The 22,632-nt window shown below is 39.8% G+C and overlaps 1 protein-coding gene across 3 annotated transcripts in view; it reads left to right on the top strand.

Annotated features, from left to right (window-relative positions):
* The window catches only part of Ttll4 (tubulin tyrosine ligase like 4), a 40,927-nt gene that overhangs the window by 2,784 nt on the left and 15,511 nt on the right, over nt 1–22,632 (top strand). For 2 of the 3 annotated variants that reach the window (XM_027941834.2, XM_027941832.2), the window contains exons 2-4: nt 16,507–16,596; nt 19,046–19,271; nt 20,140–21,732. In XM_027941834.2, coding sequence (XP_027797635.2) covers nt 20,237–21,732 — 1,496 coding nt within the window. In that variant the 5' untranslated portion in view covers nt 16,507–16,596; nt 19,046–19,271; nt 20,140–20,236. The remainder of the gene's footprint in view (nt 1–16,506; nt 16,597–19,045; nt 19,272–20,139; nt 21,733–22,632) is intronic. The other variant, XM_027941833.2, reaches the window with a different exon arrangement.

The raw sequence follows: 22,632 nt of genomic DNA, 5'->3' as shown, positions 1-22,632 counted from the left end.
GGCTGGAGAAAATGAATGTTGCTATAGTGGGAATGGAGAGGTTTAAGAGAGATGTTAAATCTGTTAGAATTGACAAACCTGGTAAGAGTACATGCAAGGAGAGTGGGACAAGGAGTGGCATGGAATGCTCTAAGTTTCTGACTTTAGGGACCATGTGGGTGGTGATGCTAAAGGAACTATTGAAGGAGGAGCAGCTTTTTTGGGGAGTGGTACCAGGGATTGAACTCAGAGGCATTCACTCTCTGAGCCACATCCCCAGCCCTCCTCCTTTTTTTTTTTTTTTTTTTTTTTTAATATTTTTTAGTTGTAATTGGAGACAATTCCTTTTATTTAGTTTATTTACTTTTATGTGGTGCTGAGGATCGAACCTAGGGCCTCACATGTGCTAGGTGAGCGCTCTACCGCTGAGCCATAATCCCAGCCCCCCAGCCTTATTTTGTATTTTATTTAGAGACAGGGTCTCACTGAGTTGCTTAGCGCCTTGCTACTGAGACTGGCTTTGAACTCAAAATCCTCCTGTTTTAACCTGTTAGCCACTAGTATTACAGGCGTGCGACACTGTGCCTGGCTGGAGGAGCAGCTCTGTGGGGAACGATAAAGGAGTTATATTTTGGATCTGCTGAATTTAAGTCCTGTAACACATCTAGGTAGAAAGGCCCAGGAAGTCATTCTGTAAGTCTGGAGCTCGTGACAGAGGTTTGGGTGATGACAGTGAGTTGAGAATGTAGAGCTAGAGTCCTGGGATGGAAGATATTGCTGTGGGAGAATAATTGCCGCTGTTGAGTGTTTCCTGTGTACCAGGCAAAGTGAGAAAACTGAGTTCAGGGGAAAAACCAACATTGAAAGAGTGGGTGAAGGAACAGGAGACAGAAGACATAATTGAACACAGAAATGAATATGAATGGAAGGCTGGAGAACTAGTCATTTGCTGAAAAACTAGATGAAACCTTAACTTCAGAATCTCTTTGATACTCATGATCTGGATTTAGGTTTAGCATTTCATTATATGACCTTGGAATTATCTGATCATAGACTGCCTGGATTTTAATATGGGACTGTGTACCTTGGTCTGCCAGTGAAGTGCAGATAAAAGGTCTTTCTTTAATGTCCTGAACTTCTCAACCTCTCTTCTGGAAGAACTGGGAACAAATACTGACAATGCTAATTCTCTTAGGCCCCCAAATACCTAGAAGCTTGTACTTCAGAACCCTCATGGATGTCCTGGACAGGCAGTGTTGCTCTAGACAGGAGTTCCCAGGCCTTTTCAACTCAAGACTATTCAGAAAGCTTTTTGAGATTATGTGTATGTGTGTTTATTTTAGTGTGATATATATATATATTTCAACTTTGTGTATGGGGGGTTGTACTGGTACTGGGAATTGAACCCAGGAACATTTTAACCGCTGAGCTACATCCCCAGCCCCTTTTATTTGTCAGTTCTTATTTTAAGACAGGGTATTGCTAAGTTGCCCAAATTCAAACTTGCAATCCTCCTGCTTCAGCCTCCCAAGTTGCTGGGATTATAGGGTTGTGCTGCTGAGGCTGGTTTATATTTCAATATTTATCATATTAGAAACTTAAGTATTAATTCATTTGGATATAATAAGCCCATTAATAGTAAGCCCATTATTAACATAAGTAGTATTTTTAACACAAGTTCTGGTTAGCACAAGTGTGTGTGATGGGGTGTACTGGGGGTTAAACCCAGGGGCATTATACCACTGAGTTATGTCCCAGTCTTTTTTATTTTGAGAAAGAGTCTTACTAAGTTGTTAAAGCTAGCCTGGCCTTATACTTGTGATCCTCCTGCCTCTTGAATCTCTGGGATTATAGGCATGTGCTACCACATCTGGCTTATAACTCACATTTTTAAAATGAAAAGTGCTATTGTTTCAAAAATATTAATGAGCAGGGGCTGGGGTTGTGGCTCAGTGGTAGAGCATTTGCCTGGCACACGTGGGACACTGGTTTCGATCCTCAGCACCATAAATAAATAAATAAATAAAAATAAAGATGTGTCAATCTACAACTTAAAAAAAATTAGTGAGCAGAGTAGTATTTTTACAGTGCTCTTTAATGTCAAGCATAATAGAAGACAGCAGGATTTTCATATCTGTTTCTGCATTCACTTTATTGTGACATGTGATTTGGTTGAATTTTGTGGAAAATCCAACCTCACAGAGATAGTAAGCTGGAAAAGGGAGGAGTATTTCAAGAGCCTTATCAAGGAATTGGGATATTCCTTGATACAACACAAAACAAGGGCTGATTTTTTTTAAAGATCAGTTGTAGCATGTAATCTAAAATGTTACCAATGAATTTTTCATACTTTGTCACATTAAAATCCATCTGTTTCTTTTTCACTTTGGATCTTTATACCCACACATGACTTTGTAACATCATGTGGTTGATAGTTGGATGATACTGGTTGAGTTATGCAGATCTTCCAAATGTTAACACATTTTACTACATAGTATCAAAAAATCGTATTTGCATAATCACCATAGTTGTTTCAGAAAATTAGTTAAGTACTGGAAAACTGTCAAGCTCCTAGTTGCAGATACAGTTTTGCCAAAATTGGCAACAAATACTGTCAGCTGTTTTCCTTGAGGTGACAGGCTTACTTTGTTTCATTTTCCAGACCATGTCTGCCAGATGCCAAAGTCTGAAGAACTATCACTTAGGGCATTCATTCTTTCAAGTAAACATGGTATCTCACAGAAAAATCTTGCAATTCAAATAATCACACAGTGCTTTACTTAGAAAGACCCTTCATCCTCTGTATGCATCATGTCTGTTGTATGTACTTTCTTTTTTTTTTTTTTTTTTAATTCTTAAATTTGTTTTAATGACAGTAGAATGCATTTATGTACTTTGATATATCATACATAAATGGGATATAATTTCTCATTTTTTGAGTGTACATGTTGCAGAATCATTGGTCATGTAGTTACATATCATATATACATACAGTAAATAATGTTTGTTTCATTCTTCTATCTTTCCTATCCCCACATCCCCTCCTTTCCCCTCCCATCACTTCCCTCTACCTAATCTAAGGTAACACTATTATCCCTGGTGTCCCCCACCTTATTGTGAGTTAGCATCTGCATATTAGAGAAAACATTCTGCCTTTGGTTTTGTGTGTTGGCTTATTTTGCTTAGCATGTTCTCCAACTTGAACCATTTACTGGCAAATGCCATAATTTCACTCTTCTTTAAAGCTGAGTAACATTCCATTGAGTATATATACCAGATTTTCTTTATCCATTCATCTATTGAGGGACACCTAGGCTGGTTCCATAGTCTAGCTATTGCGAATTGAGCTGCTATTAACATTGATGTGGCTGCATTACTGTACTATGCTGATTTTAAGTCCTTTGGATATAAACCAAGGAGTGGGATGTCTGGGTCAAATGGTGGTTCCATTCCAATTTTCTAAGGAATTTCCATACTGCTTTCCATAGTGGTTGCACCAATTTGCAGTCCCACCAGCAATGTATGAGTGTACCTTTTTCACTAGCTCCTCGCCAACATTTATTGTTGTCTGTATTCTTTAAAAAAAAAAAAAAAAAAAAAAGTATTTATTTTTTTAGTTGTAGTTGGACACAATACCTTTATTCCATTCATTTATTTTTATGTGATTCTGAGGATTGAACCCAGGGCCCCACACATGTTAGGCGAGTGCTCTACCATTGAGCCACAATCCCAGCCCCTGTTGTCTATATCTTGATGATTGCCATTCTGACAGGAGTGAGATGAAATCTTAGAGTAGTTTTGATTTGCATCTCTCTAATTGCTAGAGATGTTGAACACTTTTTCATATATTTGTTGATCATTTGTATTTCTTCTGTGAAATGTCTGTTCACTTCCTTAGTGCATTTATTGATTGGGTTATGTTTTTTGTTGTTAAATTTGAGTTCTTTGTATATCCTAGAGATTAATGCTTTATTGGAGGTGCATGTGGTTAAGATTTTCTCCCAGTCTGTAGGCTCTCTCTCTATGTTATTAATTGTTTCCTTTGCTGAGAAGAAGCTTTTTAATTTGAATCCATCCCATTTATTGATTCTTGATTTTACTTCTTGCACTGTAGGAGTCTTGTTAAGGAAGTCAGTGGTGAAGATTTGGGCCTATTTTTTGTTCTGTTAGCTGCAGGGTCTCTGTTCTAGTGCCTAAGTATTTGATCCACTTTGAGTTGATTTTTGTGCAGGTTTAATTTCATTTTCTACATATGGATTTCCAGTTTTGCCAGCACCATTTGTTGAATATGCTATCTTTTCTCTAGTGAATATTTTTGGCACCCTTGTCTAGTATGAGATAATCGTATTTATGAGGGTTTTCTCTGTGTCCTCTATTCTGTACCCTTGGTCTACAAGTCTATTTTGGTGCCAATACCATGCCATTTTTGTTACTGTGGCTCTGTAGTATAGTTTAAGGTCTGGTATTGTGATGCCTCCTGCTTCACTTTTCTTGCTAAAGATTGCTTTAACTATCCTGGGTCTCTTTTCCAAACAAATTTCATGATTGCTTTTTGTATTTCTATGAAGAATGTCATTGGAATTTTAATAAGAATTGCATTAAATCTATATAATGCTTTTGGTAGTATGGCTATTTTGACAATGTTAATTCTGCCTATCCAGGAGCATGGGAAGTTTTTTCCATCTTCTGAGGTTTTCTTCAATTTCTTTCTTTAGTGTTGTAGAGGTCTTTCACCCTTTTGTTAGATTGACTCTCAGGTTTTTTGTTTTTGTTTTTGCTTTTTTGAGGCTATTGTGAATAGAGTAGTTTTCCTAATTTTTCTTTCAGTGGATTCATTGCTGATGTATAGAAATGCATTTGATTTATGGGTGTTGATTTTATATCCTGCTACTTTGTTGAATTCATTTATTAGTTCTAGAAATTTTCTGGTGAAATTTTTTTGGATCTCCTAGGTATGGAATCATGTCATCAGCAAATAGTGATAGTTTGAGTTGTTCTTTACCTATTTGTATCCCTTTAATTTCTTTCTTTTGTCTAATAGCTCTGGCTAGAGTTTCAAGGATGATGTGGAATAGAAGTGGTGAAAGAGGACATCCTTGTTTTGTTCCACTTTTTAGTGGGAATGCTTTTAATTTTTCTTCATTTAGAATGATGCTGACCTTGGGTTTGGCATATGTAGCTTTTACAATGTTGAGGTATGCTCCTCCTATCCCTAGTTTTTCTAGTGTTTTGAACATGAAGGTGTGCTGTATTTTGTCAAATGCTTTTTCTGAATCTATTGAGATGATCATATGATTCTTGTTTTTAGGTTTATTGATATGATGAATTATGTTTATTGATTTCCATATGTTGAACCAACCCTGCAATCCCACTTGATCATGGTGCACTATTTTTTAAATATGTTTTTGTATATGATTTGTCAGAATTTTATTGAGATTTTTGCATCTATGTTCATCAGGGATACTGGTCTGAAGCTTTTTTTTCCTTGATGTGTCTTTGTCAGGTTTTGGTATCAGGATGATATTAGCCTCATAGAATGAGTTTGGAAGGGTTCCCTCCTTTTCTATTTCATGGAATACTTTTAGGAGTATTTGTGTTAATTCTTCTTTGAAAGTCTTGGAACTCGGCTGAGAATCCATCTGGTCCTAGGCTTTTCTTGGCTGGTAGGCTTTTGATGGCATTTTTCTATTTCATTACTTGAAATTGGTCTGTTTAAATCATTATGACCTCCTCATTCAGTTTGGGTAAGTCATATGTCTGTCTTCAATATTTTCCATTTTATTGGAGTATAAATTTTCAAAATAGTTTCTAATTATCTTCTTTACTTCAGATGTGTCCATTGTGATATTTCCTTCTCCATCTTGTATTTTAGTAATTTGAGTTTTTTCTCTTTTTCTCTTTGTTAGCATGGCCAGGGGTTTATCTATTTTATTTACTTTTTTAAAGAACCAACTTTTTGTTTTGTCAATTTTTTCAGTTGTTTCTTTTGTTTTGATTTCATCAATGTCCGCTCTGATTTTAATTATTTCCTGTCTTCTGCTTTGGGTGTTGATTTGTTTCTTTTTCTAGGGCTTTGAGATGTAGTGTTAGGCCATTTATTTGTTGACTTTTTATTCTTTTAATGAATGCACTCAGTGCAATAAACTTTCCTCTTAGTACTGCCTTCATAGTATCCCAGAGATTTTGATATGTTGTATCAGTGTTCTTGTTTACTTCTAAGAATTTTTTTATTTCATCCTTGATTTCTTCTACTATCCATTCATCACTCAATTGTGTATTATTTAGTCTCCATTTGTTACAGTAGCTTGTATTTTTTATTTTATCATTGATTTCTAATTTCATTCTATTGTGGTCTGATAGAATGCACAGTATTATCTCCGTTTTTTTGTATTTACTAAGAGTTGCTTTGTGGCATAAGATATGGTCTATTTTAGAGAAGGAGCCATGTGCTGCTGAGAAGAAAGTGTATTTACTCATTGTTGGATGAAATATTCTATATATCTGAAGTCTAAATTATTGATTGTATTATTTAGTTCTGTAATTTCCTTAATTTTTTTTTTTTTTTTTTTTTTTTTAAGATCTGTCCAGTAGTGAGAGAGGTGTGTTAAAGTCACCCAGTATATTGTGGTCTATTTGACTCTTGAAATTGAGAAGGGTTTGCTTGATGTACATAGATGCTCCATTGTTTGGGGCATAAATATGTTATGTCCTGCTTATATATATTCTTCCTTTGAGAAGTATGAAATGTCCTTCTTTGTCTCTTTTGATTAACTTTGGTTTGAAGTCTACTTTATCTGAAATGAGAATGGAAACTCTTGCTTGTTTATGTAATCCATGTGAGTGATAAGTTTTTTCCCATCCTTTCACCTTCAGCCCGTGGATTTCTTTGCCCATGAAGTGAGTCTCTTGAAGACAGCGTATCATCTAGTCTTGCTTTTTAATCCAATCTGCCACTCTGTGTCTTTTGATTGATGAATTTAAGCTATTAACATTCAAGGTTATTATTGAGATATGATTTGTGTTCCCTGTCATTTTGATTTATTTCTGGGTTTTGCTTTGTTTTAGTTTCTCATTTGGTTGAATGTCCCTTTAGTGTAGATCCTACCTTTGCTGGTTTTCACTTTTTTTTTTTTCTCTTCATCCTTATGGAATATTTTGTTAGGCATGCTCTGTAGTGTAGGTTTTCTAGTTGTGAATTCTTTTAATTTGTTTATCATGGAATGTTTTAATTTCATCTTCAAATCTGAAACTTAATTTTGCTGGATATAAAATTTTTGGTTGGCATCTGTTTTCTTTCAGAGCCTGAAATATATTATTCCAGGACCTCCTAGCTTTGAGGGTCTAGGTTGAGAAATCAGTTGAGATCCGAATTGATTTCCCCCTATACATAATTTGATTTTTTTCCTCTCACAGCCTTTAAAATTTTATCTTTATTCTGTATGTTAGTCATTCCATTATAATGTGTCTTGGTGTGGGTCTGCTGTAATTTTTGTACATTTGGGGTCCTGTAAGCCTCTTGTATTTGATTTTCCATTCCATTCTTTAGGTTTGGGAAATTTTCTGCTATTATATCATTGAAAAGAATGTGCATTCCTTTAGTTTGTATCTCTGCTCCTTCAACTATTCCAATAACTCTTAAATTTGGTCTTTTCATTTTATCCCATAATTCTTGGATGTTCTGTTCATGGTTTCTTACCATCTTCTCTGTATGTTCAACTCTACTTTCAAAATTAAACATTTTGTCTTCATTGTCTGAGGTTCTGTTTTCCAAGTGGTCTAGTCTGTTGGTGATACTTTCTACTGAATTTATAATTTGTATACTGATTCCTTCAATTTGAGGATTTCTGCTTGTTTTTTTTTTTCCCATGACCTCTAACTTTTTATTGAAATGGTCTTTCACATCCTATATTTTTTCTTTGATTTCGCTTCTTATACTGTCCTTTACTTCACATATCAATTTAACTATATACAATCTGAATTCCTTCTTGGACATTTCTTCTACTGTGTTATCAATGGCTTCTGTTGTTGAAGCATCTTGGTTTGTTTGGGGCGCTTTATTCCTTTGTTTTCCATGTAGTTATTGAGTTTTCCCATCTAAAAGTATGGATCTGGGGGCTGGGGATATAGCTCAATTGGTAGCGTGCTTGCTTTGCATGCACAAAGCCCTGGGTTCAATCCCCAGTATCATCAAAAAATTAAATAAATAAATAAATAAATACAAATAAATAAATAAAAGTATGGATCTGAGGCAGGATAAATTCTACCCTGTAGACCTATAGTGTCCCTGAAGGTTTCTAGCGCTTCACCTTTACTGGTGAGACCAATATCAACAGCACCCAGTGTACACAATATACAGCATTAAACTTAATAGCTCCCAGTAAGGTGTCTACTGCTTTCTCACATTAAACCAAAATCATGAGTTCAATAACTATCTATAGTACAAACAGAATATTGTATGTACTTTCTATCTATCTGTCCCTTTTGCAGTACCCAGGTCCTCACACATACTAGACAAGTGGTCTACCACTGAGCTCTCCAATCCCCCTACTTCTCATTTTATCCATACAGAATATTAAGAAGCATCATACTTAAGGGTTTTGAGATTCAGTATGATTTTTGCTGTGTCATCAAGCAGAACTGGCATTCTTTCACTGTGTGGCAAAGAAGTCTATAATAGTAAAGGGTCAAAGTTGGCATTGTCCTGATTGATGGTAAGATGCTGGTTTTTTTTTTTTTTTAAGAGAGAGAGAGAGAGAGAGAGAGAGAATTTTAATATTTATTTTTTAGTTCTCAGCGGACACAACATCTTTGTTTGTATGTGGTGCTGAGGATCGAACCCGGGCCGCACGCATGCCAGGCGAGCGAGCTACCGCTTGAGCCACATCCCCAGCCCAGATGCTGTTGTTTTACTCATCATTTGCTTTAATGAAAGCACTGCTGTAAGATCAGCATAGAAAAAAATGTACATTCCATCTTAATTCTGTTATGAAAATAGTTTTGACACAGAAGAATCTCAGTGTCCCCTGAAAGTCTGTGAACTAGGCTTTGAGTGTTGCCACTCCAGTGCTTACCTGAAGAGGAAGGAGTTTCCTTTCACAGCTGATAAAGGTCAAGGCTTTAGGAAAGCTGGCTGCCTGACTATACACAAAGCCTTTTTTATGGTTTGTAGATTTTCCTCCCTCTACTATAGCTGCTGTAATCTGTATCTTTTCCTCAGCTTTGCTCACTTGTTTTGCACTACTGAACCATGTTCTGCCAAAGCTTCCTGTGACTTCATGTATCTTCACTTGTGATACTGACGCTTCTTATTATATCTTGGATGCTGACCTTCCTCAGTATGGCTTTAAGTTGCTTGTTCAATTTTCTTTAGGGAAACATAGTTTGGGATTTATCTCAAACTATGAGTCATTTATATCTTCTAACAGCTATTGAAGAGTAGGAGTAATATCATCAGAGATCTTGTGGATTGCAGACTCTGAGCCATTTCTGATGTCCTGAGTTCTCCTGGTGAAGGGGAGAAGCACCTGATTGAGGAGGAAAAGAAAACTGCAGATCCCAAGTACCACATACCCTGGTGCAATCTAGGAGAGTGATTTAATCAGTGGGTAATGAGTAATTGCTTTTTGTAGAAATAGAAACCTGTCCGAGAAGATCTGGGCCTGTCCCCTAGAGACTTGATGGTTTGAGACAACAGCAATAGATTCTCTGGCATAGGCCACTAATCCTTCATGCTTGAGGTCACTAATCCTGCCTGCTTGAGGAAACTTGAGACAAAATTACCCCACAGAGATTGGACTGAACAGGCAGTTTATAAATGCAATGGATGTTCAGGTTCTTCAAACTGGATGCTTTCAGAAGGAGAGAATCTGGAGCCAGGGACTTAGGTGGGGGTACCACCACAGCAGCCCTGCACTTGAGGATGATGTCTTGGCACTGGGCTAAAAAGGGATGTTTGAGGCCATTTTGTTTTACCTGTAGAAAACTCTACAGTTCTTTACCTCCACTCTTATCCCTTTGGCCAGTGTTTTGTTGTTGTTTGTTTTATTTTTAATTTAATTTTATTTTTTGTGGTGCTGGGGATTGAACCCAGGGCCCTGTGCATGCAAGGCAAGCACTCCACCAACTGAGCTATATCTCCAGCCCATTTGTTTTATTTTTAATAGCTTTGTGGATATATAATTCTCATTGGACATATTCATCACCCCAAAGTCAGTTGTTTTTAAACTTTGTTCTGGGAAACCGTAGTACCTCGTGAAATTGTTGGGGGAGGAGACTTGGGCAGTTACTCTTCACCATTTTTGTCAGAATAGTTCTGCATTTGTTTCCTGTAGATACACAAGAATTTCTTTTAAAACCCATCATTTATATGGCATTACCACATGGAAAGTGGATAGTGGTATAAGATAGTTTTGGCAGAGTATCAAATGGGATATACAGTAGGTACTCATGGAGAAGGTGGGGCTTGGGCCAGGTCAAGAAAAGGTAGATAAAATACCATAAGGATTCAGAAGGAAGAGAATTCATGAATAAAGATTTGCACATGGGCATCTAAAGGTTTATTTAGGAGTTTAGTGTAAGCACAATTTATATGACAGAATTCAAGATGGGAAGAATTGAGAATAAGCCTAAAAATATATGTTATGGATAAACTATGGAGTCTTACAACTCAAACTAAGAAATCTGTTTGTTATTTTTTTTTTTTAATTGGCACACACAACAGATTATGTGGAATGTTTGTAAAACACACAGATTTACTAGCTGCACTCCAGAACCACTAAATCATCAGTGAAGGTCAGCATCCCAGATTATTCTGATGCAGGTGGTTGGTGGATCACCATGATGTGGTCATGGGCAGTTTTTTTTTTGTTTGTTTGTTTTTTAAGATGTTGATGGACCTCATTTTATTCATTTATTTATATGTGGTGCTAAGAATCGAATCCAGTGCCTCACACATGCTAGGGAAGTGCTCTACCACTGAGCCACAATCCCAGCTCATGGGCAGTTTTTGAAAAGGGAATGACCTGATCAAGCAGTATATGAGGAAATTATTGCAGAGATTGTCTGCAAGATGAAATTAGGAAGGGCAGACCCTGGAGGCCTAAACTTCTGTTTGGATGCTGTTATAGTAAGTCCATATTTGGGATGATGGTGGAAATAATAAAAAGAAGAATGTTATGAAGACAGACTCTCATGTTTCATGAGTAGTTTGGCTTTGGCAAAATAAAGGAAAGGGCTATCCACCACCACTCCCACCCCAGAACTGGGGATACCACCCAGAGGTGCTTTATCACTGAGCTACACCCCCCAGCCCCTTTTTATTTTATTTTGAGACAAGGTCGTGCTAAGTTGCCTAGGCTAGCTTTGAACTTGTGATCCTCCTGCTTCAGCCTCCTGATTAGCTGAAATTACAGGTGTGTGTCGCCATGACCAGGTGGGGAAATAAGGGAAAGGAGGAAGTCAGAAATTAAGTTTTCCTTTTAGGTGACTAGGAGACAGAAGGTTTCACCAAAGGAAGATGGAAGGTCAGGAGTAGAGAGCCAGTTTGATAATGCTGGATTGAAGTGGTTGGATATGAATTTGGACCAGATGGAGCAGGTAGTTGGTGATGTGGACATGAAGCTTGAGAGTGATCTGGCCTATGTGACTATCCTCCTGCAGATAATATTTGAAATTATGAGAACAGATAGGTTTGATGTGGGAGAAAGGATAAGAGAGGAATTGTAGAAGATTTTGGAGGGTGCCAAAGAAGAAGAATGGACATCAGCTATAGAAGGAGTTGGGCATAGCTGTGACAGAGTTAATGTGCCAAGTAAAGAAGTAGCAACCAGGATATGGAGGTAAGGGGGCACACGTTAAAAATGAAGTGGTTCACCTGTGACTTTGCTGGTGTGCTGCTGTGATATGTTATAATAAAAAATTGATATTTGGCCTCTGTCCTTGTTTTTTGGCACATAGCTCCTAATATCCTTTAATCTCCTAAATGATGAGTGTCTTTTTGCGTGCTAGTTAGATGACCCTGGCTCCTGGGTAGCCTCTGCATAGGAGGCTGGTTGCCAGGGGAACCAATCATGTGATTAGATGGCTGGAACTTTCAGTCCCACACCCAATCTCTGGGGAGGGGTGTGGAGCTGAAGTCCAGTTGATCACCAGTGGTTAGTGATTTAATCAGTCGTGCCTATATAAAGCAACCTTCCTAAAAACCCCAAAGGGCAGGGTTTAGAGAGCTTCCAGATTGCTGAACACTTGCAGGTATGGAAGGGTAGTGTGGAGGGAAAAGTTTCCTTCAGTTCTGTGAGCTACTCTAGCAAATTATTCATAGCCAAGGAGAGGCTTGGATTTTTAGTTGATTTGTCAGAAGCACGGGTCATAGCTTGAGACTTAATAACTACAATCTGGAATGTAAGCAGTCTGTGTGATTAAGCCCTTAACCTATGGGTCTGAGCTATTTTAAGGCAGATAGTATCAGAATTGAATTGAAGGACACCCAGCTGGTGGCCACTAGAGAACACCTTGGTATGTGTCCCCCACATAGCGCTTTTGTTGACCAGAGGTGAAGTCTTCTGTGTTGTGTTGTAAATTAGCACATTAAAGTAGAAAAATTGTTACTTAGCTGGTCAGAAGTGTTGTAGATGCATTTGTTAAATAACAAATATTTAATGTGCCCCGTTTATGTTTCTAGGGCTGAGCATACACTGTATAAATACGGTCCCTGTTCTTAAAGAGCTTTCATTCTGGAAGATAGGCAAATAACAAAGAAATGCATAATTAATTGAAATTTTCATTTTACAATATAATAAATAGATAAGTGATTCATTTATGTTCAGATATTAAAATATTAGAAAAAGTATAAACAGGGAAGTCTCTCGTCTTGGTGTTTCCAACCCTATTGGTAATCTTTTGTAAAGAATCATTTCTTTTTTACCCTTTTATTGTATTTTTAGGCAAGTATAAGGAAGTATTAAAATATCACAGGTTTAGATAGTAGATGAATGAAATGGAATAAACAGGGTAGTACAATAGGGAATGATTGTGGGTGGGGCAGTATTAGAGAGCATTGACAGGGAGGCCTGTTTAGCTCAATACTGAATGAGGGAACTGAACTGGTCATTTGGGGATCTCATTATTTCAGGAGCAACAAATGTGGTGGGAACATGCCTGGTGAGGAGAGTGGCTCTTGACAAGGTCAGAGAGAGTCCAGTCAGATCACTTGCGCCTTAGTGCATCAGAAGGCTTTAAGCTATGTTTAAAGAGCACTGTGGCCATTGCCTAGAAAACAGATTGTAAGGAGGAGAAAGAGTAGAAGCAAAGGAATCAGCAGGTAAGAGGTGATGGTGGCTTGATTGAGCTAATGACTGTGGAAATTAGAGACCAGTATTTGAAGCTGGAAAGACCTGTTGATGGACTGAGTGGAAGCGAAGATCTGCTGAGGTTAGGGAGAAGTCCTTATTACCCCAGGCATGTTGGGAATTTCTGTTACTTGGACGCCTGTTCCAGGGCCTGCGGCCCCGCTATTCTACCTGAATTTTTAAAATTATTATTATTAAGTCTTTTTTTGTGCAGTTGTAACTTATTTCCTGCCCCTACCTCTAAAAGATTAATTGAGCAAGGGAGGAATATGATTGATTCATTAGTCCTCCTGCCATTCCCCCTGGCATGGCTTTGCTAAAATCTGATGTTCCTGTCTAATTTAAGGAGATTAAAAGATGATGTGTTCCTTCCTTGAATGACAGTGATTACAGAAACTCTTGAGCTTCCTAGAGTTTCCTTGTTTCCATCTCTTTAGTCCCTTTAGTTCTTATCCCAGCCTCTTGGGTTTCTGTTTCTCTGCTTGCTGCTGAGAGCACCTGTTTGTTTTTTCTGTTGAGGGCAAGATAAGGACTTGGGTTTTACTGGGCAGTGAGGTTTTCATGTAGAATCAGGTTTAAACAGCACTACCCTGTAAGTATTGGAGGCCTCCTCTGCCCCCATTATGCATTGATGGACACCAAAGTGCTTCTGTTAAACTTGATCTGTCAGGCTCCAGTGTTTGCCTTCTCCCTTGAGCTCCCCTTGAGTCAGAGTTCATTGGCAGGTTAGGATGATATGTGGTGGATGAATATGTGGTATGTGGTGAATGAACAGTTCTTCTTTAGGTGGCTACATTTAAAAGATGTCTGTTGTAGTGAGGTTCCTCATATCAGGCATCTGACTTTTGTTCTTGTACCTTAGGAATGACAGGTATATTCCCCAGTCAAGCTCACTGTAGGTAATGGAGTAAGGAGCAAATCCATTGGTTTGGCTGTTCACTGGCAAAATCCATTTCTGCCAGTACACTTTAAAAGATAAAGTCCAAGTTTATTGTGTACTACCTGCCTTCTGGTCTGAGGAGAACCAACCTTTTCTTTAAGTAGTAATGACTTAAAACTTTATTTGGGAAGGACAAAAAAGTTACCAAAAAAAAAAAAAAGTACAAAGAATATTACTCTTTACCCAGATTTATTTAATGCCAATATTTTTACCAAACTGCGTTATTATTTATTTATGTTCTCTTATAGATATATGTATGGACTATATCTGAATACTTCTTTAAAACATCCTGAATGTTTGTTAAAACCAGGATATTCTCTTACCTTGCCACAGTGTAACCATCAAATTCAGGAAATTAACATTCATTCAGTATACTGTTATCTGTAGACCTTATTCAAATACTGTCAGTTGTCCCAACAATAGCCTTTGTGTGGCCCAGGATCATACATTGTATTTATTTGTTATGTCTTTTTTTCCTCTAATCTGGAATAGTTTTTTATTCCCAGTCATAGAGGAGAAACATCTAGTGTTTCATTATTAAGTATGATATTGGGGGCTGGGGGTGTAGCTCATGATAGAGCACTTGCCTAGCATGCATGAGTCCTTGTTCCATCCCCAGCACGGGGGTGGGGCGGATATTGGCTGTTCCTTTAATCTTTTGATGTTTCTATCAAATTTTTAGCACTTCCTTACTTTTTGACTGCACAAGATGTTCTGGGCTTATCTCCTGCTTTTCTTCCACAGCCTTGGGATGAGCCATTTCTCCTGGAGCTCTGGCTCCTCTTATTAACAGATAGTATTTAGAAACAAGGTCTGGCAAGTTGAGTAACAGTCACTTTTTAACTCTTTCACCTAGTGTTTTCAGAAATGCCAACCAGAATCTAATGATAAAAACCATACCAAAATCCTGAAGCAGGGGTTGGGGATTTAGCTCAGTGGCAGAGCGCTTGCCTAGCACACACAAGGCTCTGGGTTCGGTCCTCAGCCCTGGGGGGGAAAAAGGATTAAAAAAAAACCCAAAAAAAAACCAAGTTAACAAAACCCTGAAGCAAAGTATGGAAAGAAGTTTTGCTTCCCTCATACCTTCTCCTGGTTTGTCCCAGAGTACTTTTCAGTTGCCCTTTAGTGCCTAGTCACACCTGCAGCTGAAGAATCTAGTTGCTGGTAGTATAATAAATTTCACAAAAGCTCCCAACTAACAGACAGTTATGTATTTTATAAAAGAACATTGCTTGTCCTAGCTAAAATCTTGTGGTGGGATAATTATTGCCTGCTCCTTGTATTTTCCCCCTTCATGGAAGCTTATAAAAGGGCTGAGGGAAAAGATGAGATCATTGGGTGCCAGTAAGAAGGAGAGTGGTAACTACCACGCTGCAAATGTTGATTATGGGCCAGGTACTGTGCTTTTATACTTCATGTGAATTTTCTTTCTTTCTTTTTTCTTTTTTTTTTTTTTTTTTTTGTACTGGGTATTGAACTCAGAGGCACTTACCCCTGAGCCACATCACCAGCCCTTTTTATTTTTTATTTTGAGACAGGGTCTCACTAAATTGCTTAGGCCCTTGCTAAGTTGCTGAGGTTGGCCTTAAACTTGTGATCCTCCCAAGTTGCTGGTGTTACAGGCATGGCCTAATGTGTTGGCTTCATGTCAGTTTTCTAATTTGGTCTGTCACACTAATTTGGTACTCTCTCCTGTCTTTCCCAGAATATTCCAGCTGTGTAGATTCAGCATTGGAATATAATCCACTGCTGACCAGGGCTGGGCTTGGCAGAAGTCACCAGGAGGTGGTAGCCGTTAGTGCAGCATGGCTGGGGGGAAGAGGATTGCTCTGGAGACTTCCTGGGAAACTTGGCACAAGTAATACATGTTTTTGCTTTAAAAATTAAGAGAGTGCTGGGGTTGTAGCTCAGCAGTAGAGTGCTTGCCTTGCACATGTGAGGCACTGGGTTTGATCCTCAGCACCACATAGAAATATATAAATAAAGTAAAGATATTATGTCCATCTTAAAAAAAAAAACTTAAAAAAAAATTAAGCAAGACAGATGCCTTGAAGTAACATTCCCTTAACATTCCCCTGCTCAGTCCTCATCTCCCTTTCTGCCCTGACCATCATTAACAGTGGAGTATATATTCTTCTGGACTTTTGGTTTTGCACAGTCTAGTCAAATGTCCTGAGAACTGTCCAGAGAGAATTTTCCTCCAGATTAGTTCCTCCTAACTTACCTTTATTTGCCTTTCAGCTGGGCGCTTTCCCATTTGGACCAAGATTGAAGAACTTAGCCACAGAAATATACTTGTTTTCTTCTAAACTTGAACTCTGCAGGCTATAGGTCAGTGTTTGTGCCCTTTTTGCTTCTTAAGTCCTCCTGTTCTCCAGGGATCATATGTAGGAACAAGAAAATGTTAGATCATTGGCTCTGTAAAATGTTAGATTATTCAAAGTTATTTTCCAGATGAGGTGAATTTATTGACTCCTAAAGTGAATTCTTTGCAAGCCTCTAGTTGAACTGTCAGCAAATGGAGGATCCTTTGGACTTAGTCAGAGACAGTAAGTATGAATGCTTTTGCCTATCTTTCAGTGGTGTACATATGTGGCTAAAAGTGTATGTAAACTGAATGAAAATAGTGGAGCTTGTGGTAAGTCCTTTTGTAACTTGCATAATCACCATTTGTTCTTTATGAGTTTATATTTGTGTAAGTTGGGTATTTTTGATGTATCCGTGGCTTCTATGTACACAAATATCTTTCCTTCCTGTTCTTTCCCCTTTGATGCCTTGCCCTAAAATATTGCCTGGGAGATGGGCAGTTTATCTTGGAATTAAAGTCATACATATAGAGTGTGTCATTATGGTGCACTTAGAAATTTAAGGGAGTTTGGGAGAAGGGTCTCCCAGATGTTGTCTCGTAAGCCAAGAGTATACCACAGGGATGGGCTTGATGACCTTGCAAAAAACTGCCTCTGAGTTTTGTGGTATTTGGTTGCCAGACATTCTTTGCCTGTCTGGGCTTTGATTTTATGGCAGAACTCACTATTTTTGGTGCACTAGCTTTTGGAACTATTTTTTGTTTTTCAACTTCTTAGATTTTGGATCTTCTACAGCTTTTTTAAGTCTTGCTACTCAACACTCCTATAGCCACTGGACAACACACAGACAAAGGTGACTGTGGCAGAGGTTGGGGGCCTAGGACAAAGTCTGTGTGAATGTTCTAGCTAGGTTTCTGCTTCTCATTATGTGAGGTTTTAATATCACTAGGAATTTTACAAGGAGAAAGAAGGAAGTTACTTTTAGCAATCATCATGTCTTTGTGTAAGCAGATACTAATTCTGAACCAAAAACAGTGAAACCAGTTTGGAACCCTTGTATATGATAACTGTTGTGGAATGTTACTATTTACTTCATGTTCTTGGAGCTACTCACTGCTGAGTGTGACACAACAAATTTGTCTTTTGCTCAGCATTACCTGACAGCCATCTTAGCCAATCCTGGATGTCTCTGACTAGCTGAGGAGCTCTTTCTCAGAAAGAATTTAGCAACATCTTACCCACTTGGTCCTTGCTGCAGATATCTTTCTTTAGGAATACAGGTGCTGCTTCTTCAAGTTGGCATCCTACACATCATAGTCTCCTCTGTGACAGGAGACTAGGAATGGAGATGACTGTTGCATAGACATGAGCTCTGAAATCCCATCAGTTGGAGAGAAAAGAGAAGTCACCGTACTCTGTCTGTCATTGGCCAAGCTGGCCTGCTTCACACTGTGTGGGATCAGGCCACCCAAATCTTCTAGGAGGGTGGGAGTTTGTTCTTAGCCTTCTTCCTCCTCGTTTGGATTAAAAGGCAAGCCAATTGGGTGAAAGACTCCTTGTGTCCAGTGTTCCTGGCACTAGGATTCACATGGTGGAAATCAGGCAAAACTGAGTACTGTGTGGCAACAGAGAGGAATTCTTCACCCAGCCCTGAGATATTATGCAGTGAGTGCTGATGGCTGCAGGGGAGTATGGGATTGTCTGTGGCATCAATGAGACAGCAGTGGTGTGCTCCTGCAGACTTCACCCATAAAGGCCTGGACCAGCGCTTAGAAAGGCCTGAAAGTCTGAAGTAGCATGATGCACATGGGGAATCATGAGTGGGATTGTTTTTCAGGGGATACCAGCATGAATTTTGATTTTCTTAATGCTTTTCTCCCATCACTTTGGTACATCCATTTTGTTACACTGGTAGGGCAAACATGTGAATCTTGAATGTACATAACACTTACACATATGCACATGTGCAGTCTTGTGAAGAGGCAGGATTTGCCTCTTCCTGTTGTGTGTTTCTCTATCATATATGCACAGGGTAATTGTCCCATTTACAGTGTTTCCATAGTTAGGACTTCTATAGAGATCTATTTTATGTCACCTCATTTTGAGGTTAAGCTGGCCTCAATATCTGGTTTTAGCATTTATGCTGCTTTTAGCCCACCATCATTTTGAATATTGGTGAGTGATGATGTGACTTTTTGTACTCTCCTCAAGAAAGAGTTCAATGGAGGTCAGCCTTTTCAGGAAAAGAAGGTGACATCACGTGGCTTTTGCAGGCTGTTTGTGTGTGTCGTCCTTTCCTCACTAGCTTCTTTGAAAACACCTGATGAGGATAGCAGGGTTCCATTTAGAATTATCCCAGATGTCTGACTTCTTATAGATAGGCTTGGTTATCCCCCTCCCGTACTGCTGTGAAAGCAAACACACCTTTCTCTGCGTTTGTGAAAACTGGAGAATATTTTGTGAATTTGATTTAGAAAGAGAGTGACCATGCTGAAGAGATTAAGACTCAGAACTACAAGGCTGGTTCAAAGATTCTGCATGAGACGAAACGATGAATGAGAAGACAGACTTTCTATCCTGGAGAGCAACTCAAACTGACGTCTGGGCTCTGGAGTAAAGAAAGCTTTTCTCCTCTTCTTGCCTCTTCATTCCACACCCTGAACACTCCTGTCCATTGTGGCTGCTGGGAATAAAGTCACTGTAAGTAAAAATAATGTTGGTGTTTAGTTCCATTTTCTTTCTTCTTTTTCCTATTAACATGTTGTTAGGGATTTAAGTGTATGGCTGGCAAGATTCGTTTTTTTTTTAAAATATTTTTTACTTATACATGGGCAGAATATCTTTATTTTGTTTATTTATATTTATGTGGTGCTGAGGATTGAACCTAGTGCCTCCCATGTGCAAGGCTGTGTTCTGCCACTGAGCCACAACCCCACCCCAGCTGGCAAGATTCTTGAAGAGATGAAATTTCTGTTTTAGGTCCAGAATAAACTCCAAGGTTATCAGGGGAATTCTCACTTCTGTCTGAACTTGTCCTGCTTAACTGTAAAAAGCAGGCTGAATTAGGGGTAGCTGAGAGCTAGATTAGGGAGAAATAGAGGTCAAATGCATTCTCAAATAATCTTTTGAGCTTTCAGAACTGGTGGGTGAGAGGAAGATATTGGCTGCCGCAGTCTGGCTGTGGCAATTGGCTCTTCTCTGCCACTTCCAGACTTGCCTCATTCCTAGCCATGCTGGTTTTAGGTGAGGGGATGTGGCCCCTCATGGAGAATTATGTATGGTGAGACAAAGATATATACCTTTTTTTGGAGAGGAAGGCACACTTTCTGAGTGAGATAGGTGGACACACTGAGCAGCCTTGGAATTAAAGTCTGGTTGGATGAGGGCATCAGGAAGACCACTGGGAATTCCCTGGAAACGTAGGGTTCTTCTCCCATGGCCCCAAATGGTGACCAAAACTGGTTGCCTAAGAAATGCTGAGTGGGACTTGTTGCTTACCTGAGGACCACTCTAGTATACTTTCCATCCTCCCAGGAATACAGCATTCCTAACCCTCTCTCCCCTGCAGTTGACAGACTTCAAAGATGAAGCTGTTGCTATTGGAGATGTGTGGCACCTTACCTGAGCCAGGCCCTGAGGCCATGCGGCCATGATGTGGGCCCCTCATGGCCTCAGCAGGAGCAGAGCACTACAGTATTGGCCTCCGCCCGGGAAGCAACTTCAAGCAGCGAGGTTCCTCAGGCACAGTGCCTGCTCCACCACCTGAGAAACCATCAGAGTGCAAAGTCTGGTCACAGGCCCATCAGCAGGTGAAGCCAATCTGGAGGCTGGAGAAGAAGCACGTGGGCACATTGTCAACGGGGCTGGGCTCAGGCCTCTTAGGGGTTCCACCCCAGCCAGCCTATTTCTTTTGTCCCAACACTTTATGCAGCTCTGGGACCACAACCGTCATTGCAGGTCACAGCACCTCCTGTTACCTGCACTCTCTCCCAGACTTGTTCAGCAATACCCTGCTGTACCGCCGTTCCAACAGTAGGCACAAACCATACCAGCAATTGGAGTCTTTCTGCTTGCGCTCAAGCCGATCAGAAAAAAAAACTTTTTCTTTCCCTCAGAAGAGTCTCCCTGTCAGTCTCACTGCCAGTAAAGTCACTTGTTCCACGGTCTTCCCCATGGCTCAGCCCATGGCATCCTCATCCACAGATCCATACCTCTTACTGGCAGCAGCTGGGGAAAGCCCTTCAAGGAGGAGTCTGGCCTCTGCCATCTCAGGGAAGATCCCATCTCCACTCTCCTCTTCCTATAAACCCATGCTGAACAATAATTCCTTCATGCGCCCAAGTAGCACTAAAGTGCCTTTATCTCAGGCTGTAGAGGGCCTGAAGTCAGTATCCTCACCCAAGATCCAGCCTATCTCCTGGCATCATTCAGGGGGTACAGGAGACTATGCACCCCAGCCTGTTGATCATAAGGTGCCCCAAAGCACTGGCACTGTCCTAGAGGATGCCACTGCCCATATCACCCCTGCTACTCTGTCTACCCCTAGCTCCCTCAACACATCCACCACCAGTGTTGCCTCTTCTCAGTATAGCCAGAATAAATTAGCCTTGAGGACAGAGCCACATCCCTATGTCCTGGATGACAATTCAGATTCCCAGGCTCCAGCTAAAGAGGTTCGTTTCACAGAGGCTGTGAGGAAATTGACTGCAAAAGGTTTTGAGAAGATACCACGGCAAGGCTACCAGTTTGAACAGTCTTGTTTTGTGAATCCCAGCCTCCAGTGGAACCTTCTGAACAGGAGCAGGCAGTGGAAACCTGTAGCTGGCCAGCAGTTTCCTCAGGAGGATGCTGGATCAGACAGTAGGAACCTTCCTGGTGCCTCGGATACCTTGGGGTTGGACAGTACAGTCTTCTGTACCAAAAGGATCAGCATTCACCTCCTTGCCTCACATGCCAGTGGGCTCAGTCCCAGCCCTGCCTGTGAGTCTGTAGTTGATCCCTCACCACCTAGAGAAGATAAAACTCCTGTTCCCCCTCCTCTCCTTCAGCCCCTTGGGGTAGCTGAAGTGGCCACCCATCTGTCTTCCATCCATCTGGGCCAGCCTGGAAAGGAAGAACTTCAGAAAGGCAGGGAGCTGGCCTCACCTGCTAGGGATATTGGGTAAGTAGAAGAATGTTTTTGGTTCATTTAGAGCAGTACAATGGGTATACCATAATGGTGATACTGACCCAGTTATCTCTGAAGGTTGGTTTTATTTTTTAAGTGTCTCAGAATTTTTGACTTTCATTTTAGGGCAGGGATCAGGAAACTAGCTTGCAGACCAAATCCTGCTCATTGCCTACTTTTTGAAATACAGTTGTATTGGAACACAGCCAGGGCCATTTACTTCTATTGTCTGTGGCTGCTTATTATTTTTTTAAAAAAATATTTATTTTTTAGTTGTAGTTGGACACAATATCTTTACTTCATTTATTTATTCTTATGTGGTGCTGAGAATCGAACCCAGGGCCTTGCACATGCTAGGCGAATGCTTTACCGCTGAGCCACAACCCCAACCCCTTTGTTTTGATTTGATTTTTGGTACTGAATGGTGAATCCAGGGGCATTTTAACACTGAGCTACATCCCTATTCATTTTTGTTTTTTATTTTGAAACAAGATCTCACCAAATTTCTCAGGGTCTTGCTAAGTTGCTAAGGCTGATCCCAAACTTAAGATCCTCCTGTCTTGACCTTCTGAGGTGCTGGGATTACAGGCCTTACGGTGGCTGCCTTCTTGTTACAACATTTGGGTTGAATAGTTGTGACAGATTGAATGGCCTGCAAAACTAAAAATATTTACTCTTTTGTCCTTTAGAGAAAGAGTTTGCTAGCCCCTATTTAGGTTATATCCAGGAGAGAAATAAGAATTCCAGACACCAGGTGTTGGGATCTGTGGCTTTTCTACTTGTTCCAAATCAAATCAGGTTCCCAAGCATTGCTGGTATGACAGCCAACCATTCTGTCTGGACATAGACACAGCTGATTCCTTCTCTTGTGTCTTGTTACTTTTCTGGAATTTT

The sequence above is a fragment of the Marmota flaviventris genome, chromosome 11 (assembly GCF_047511675.1).
Source record: "Marmota flaviventris isolate mMarFla1 chromosome 11, mMarFla1.hap1, whole genome shotgun sequence".
In the NCBI taxonomy this organism is placed as follows: Eukaryota; Metazoa; Chordata; class Mammalia; order Rodentia; family Sciuridae; genus Marmota; species Marmota flaviventris.
This window is presented reverse-complemented; position numbering and strand designations above follow the sequence as displayed.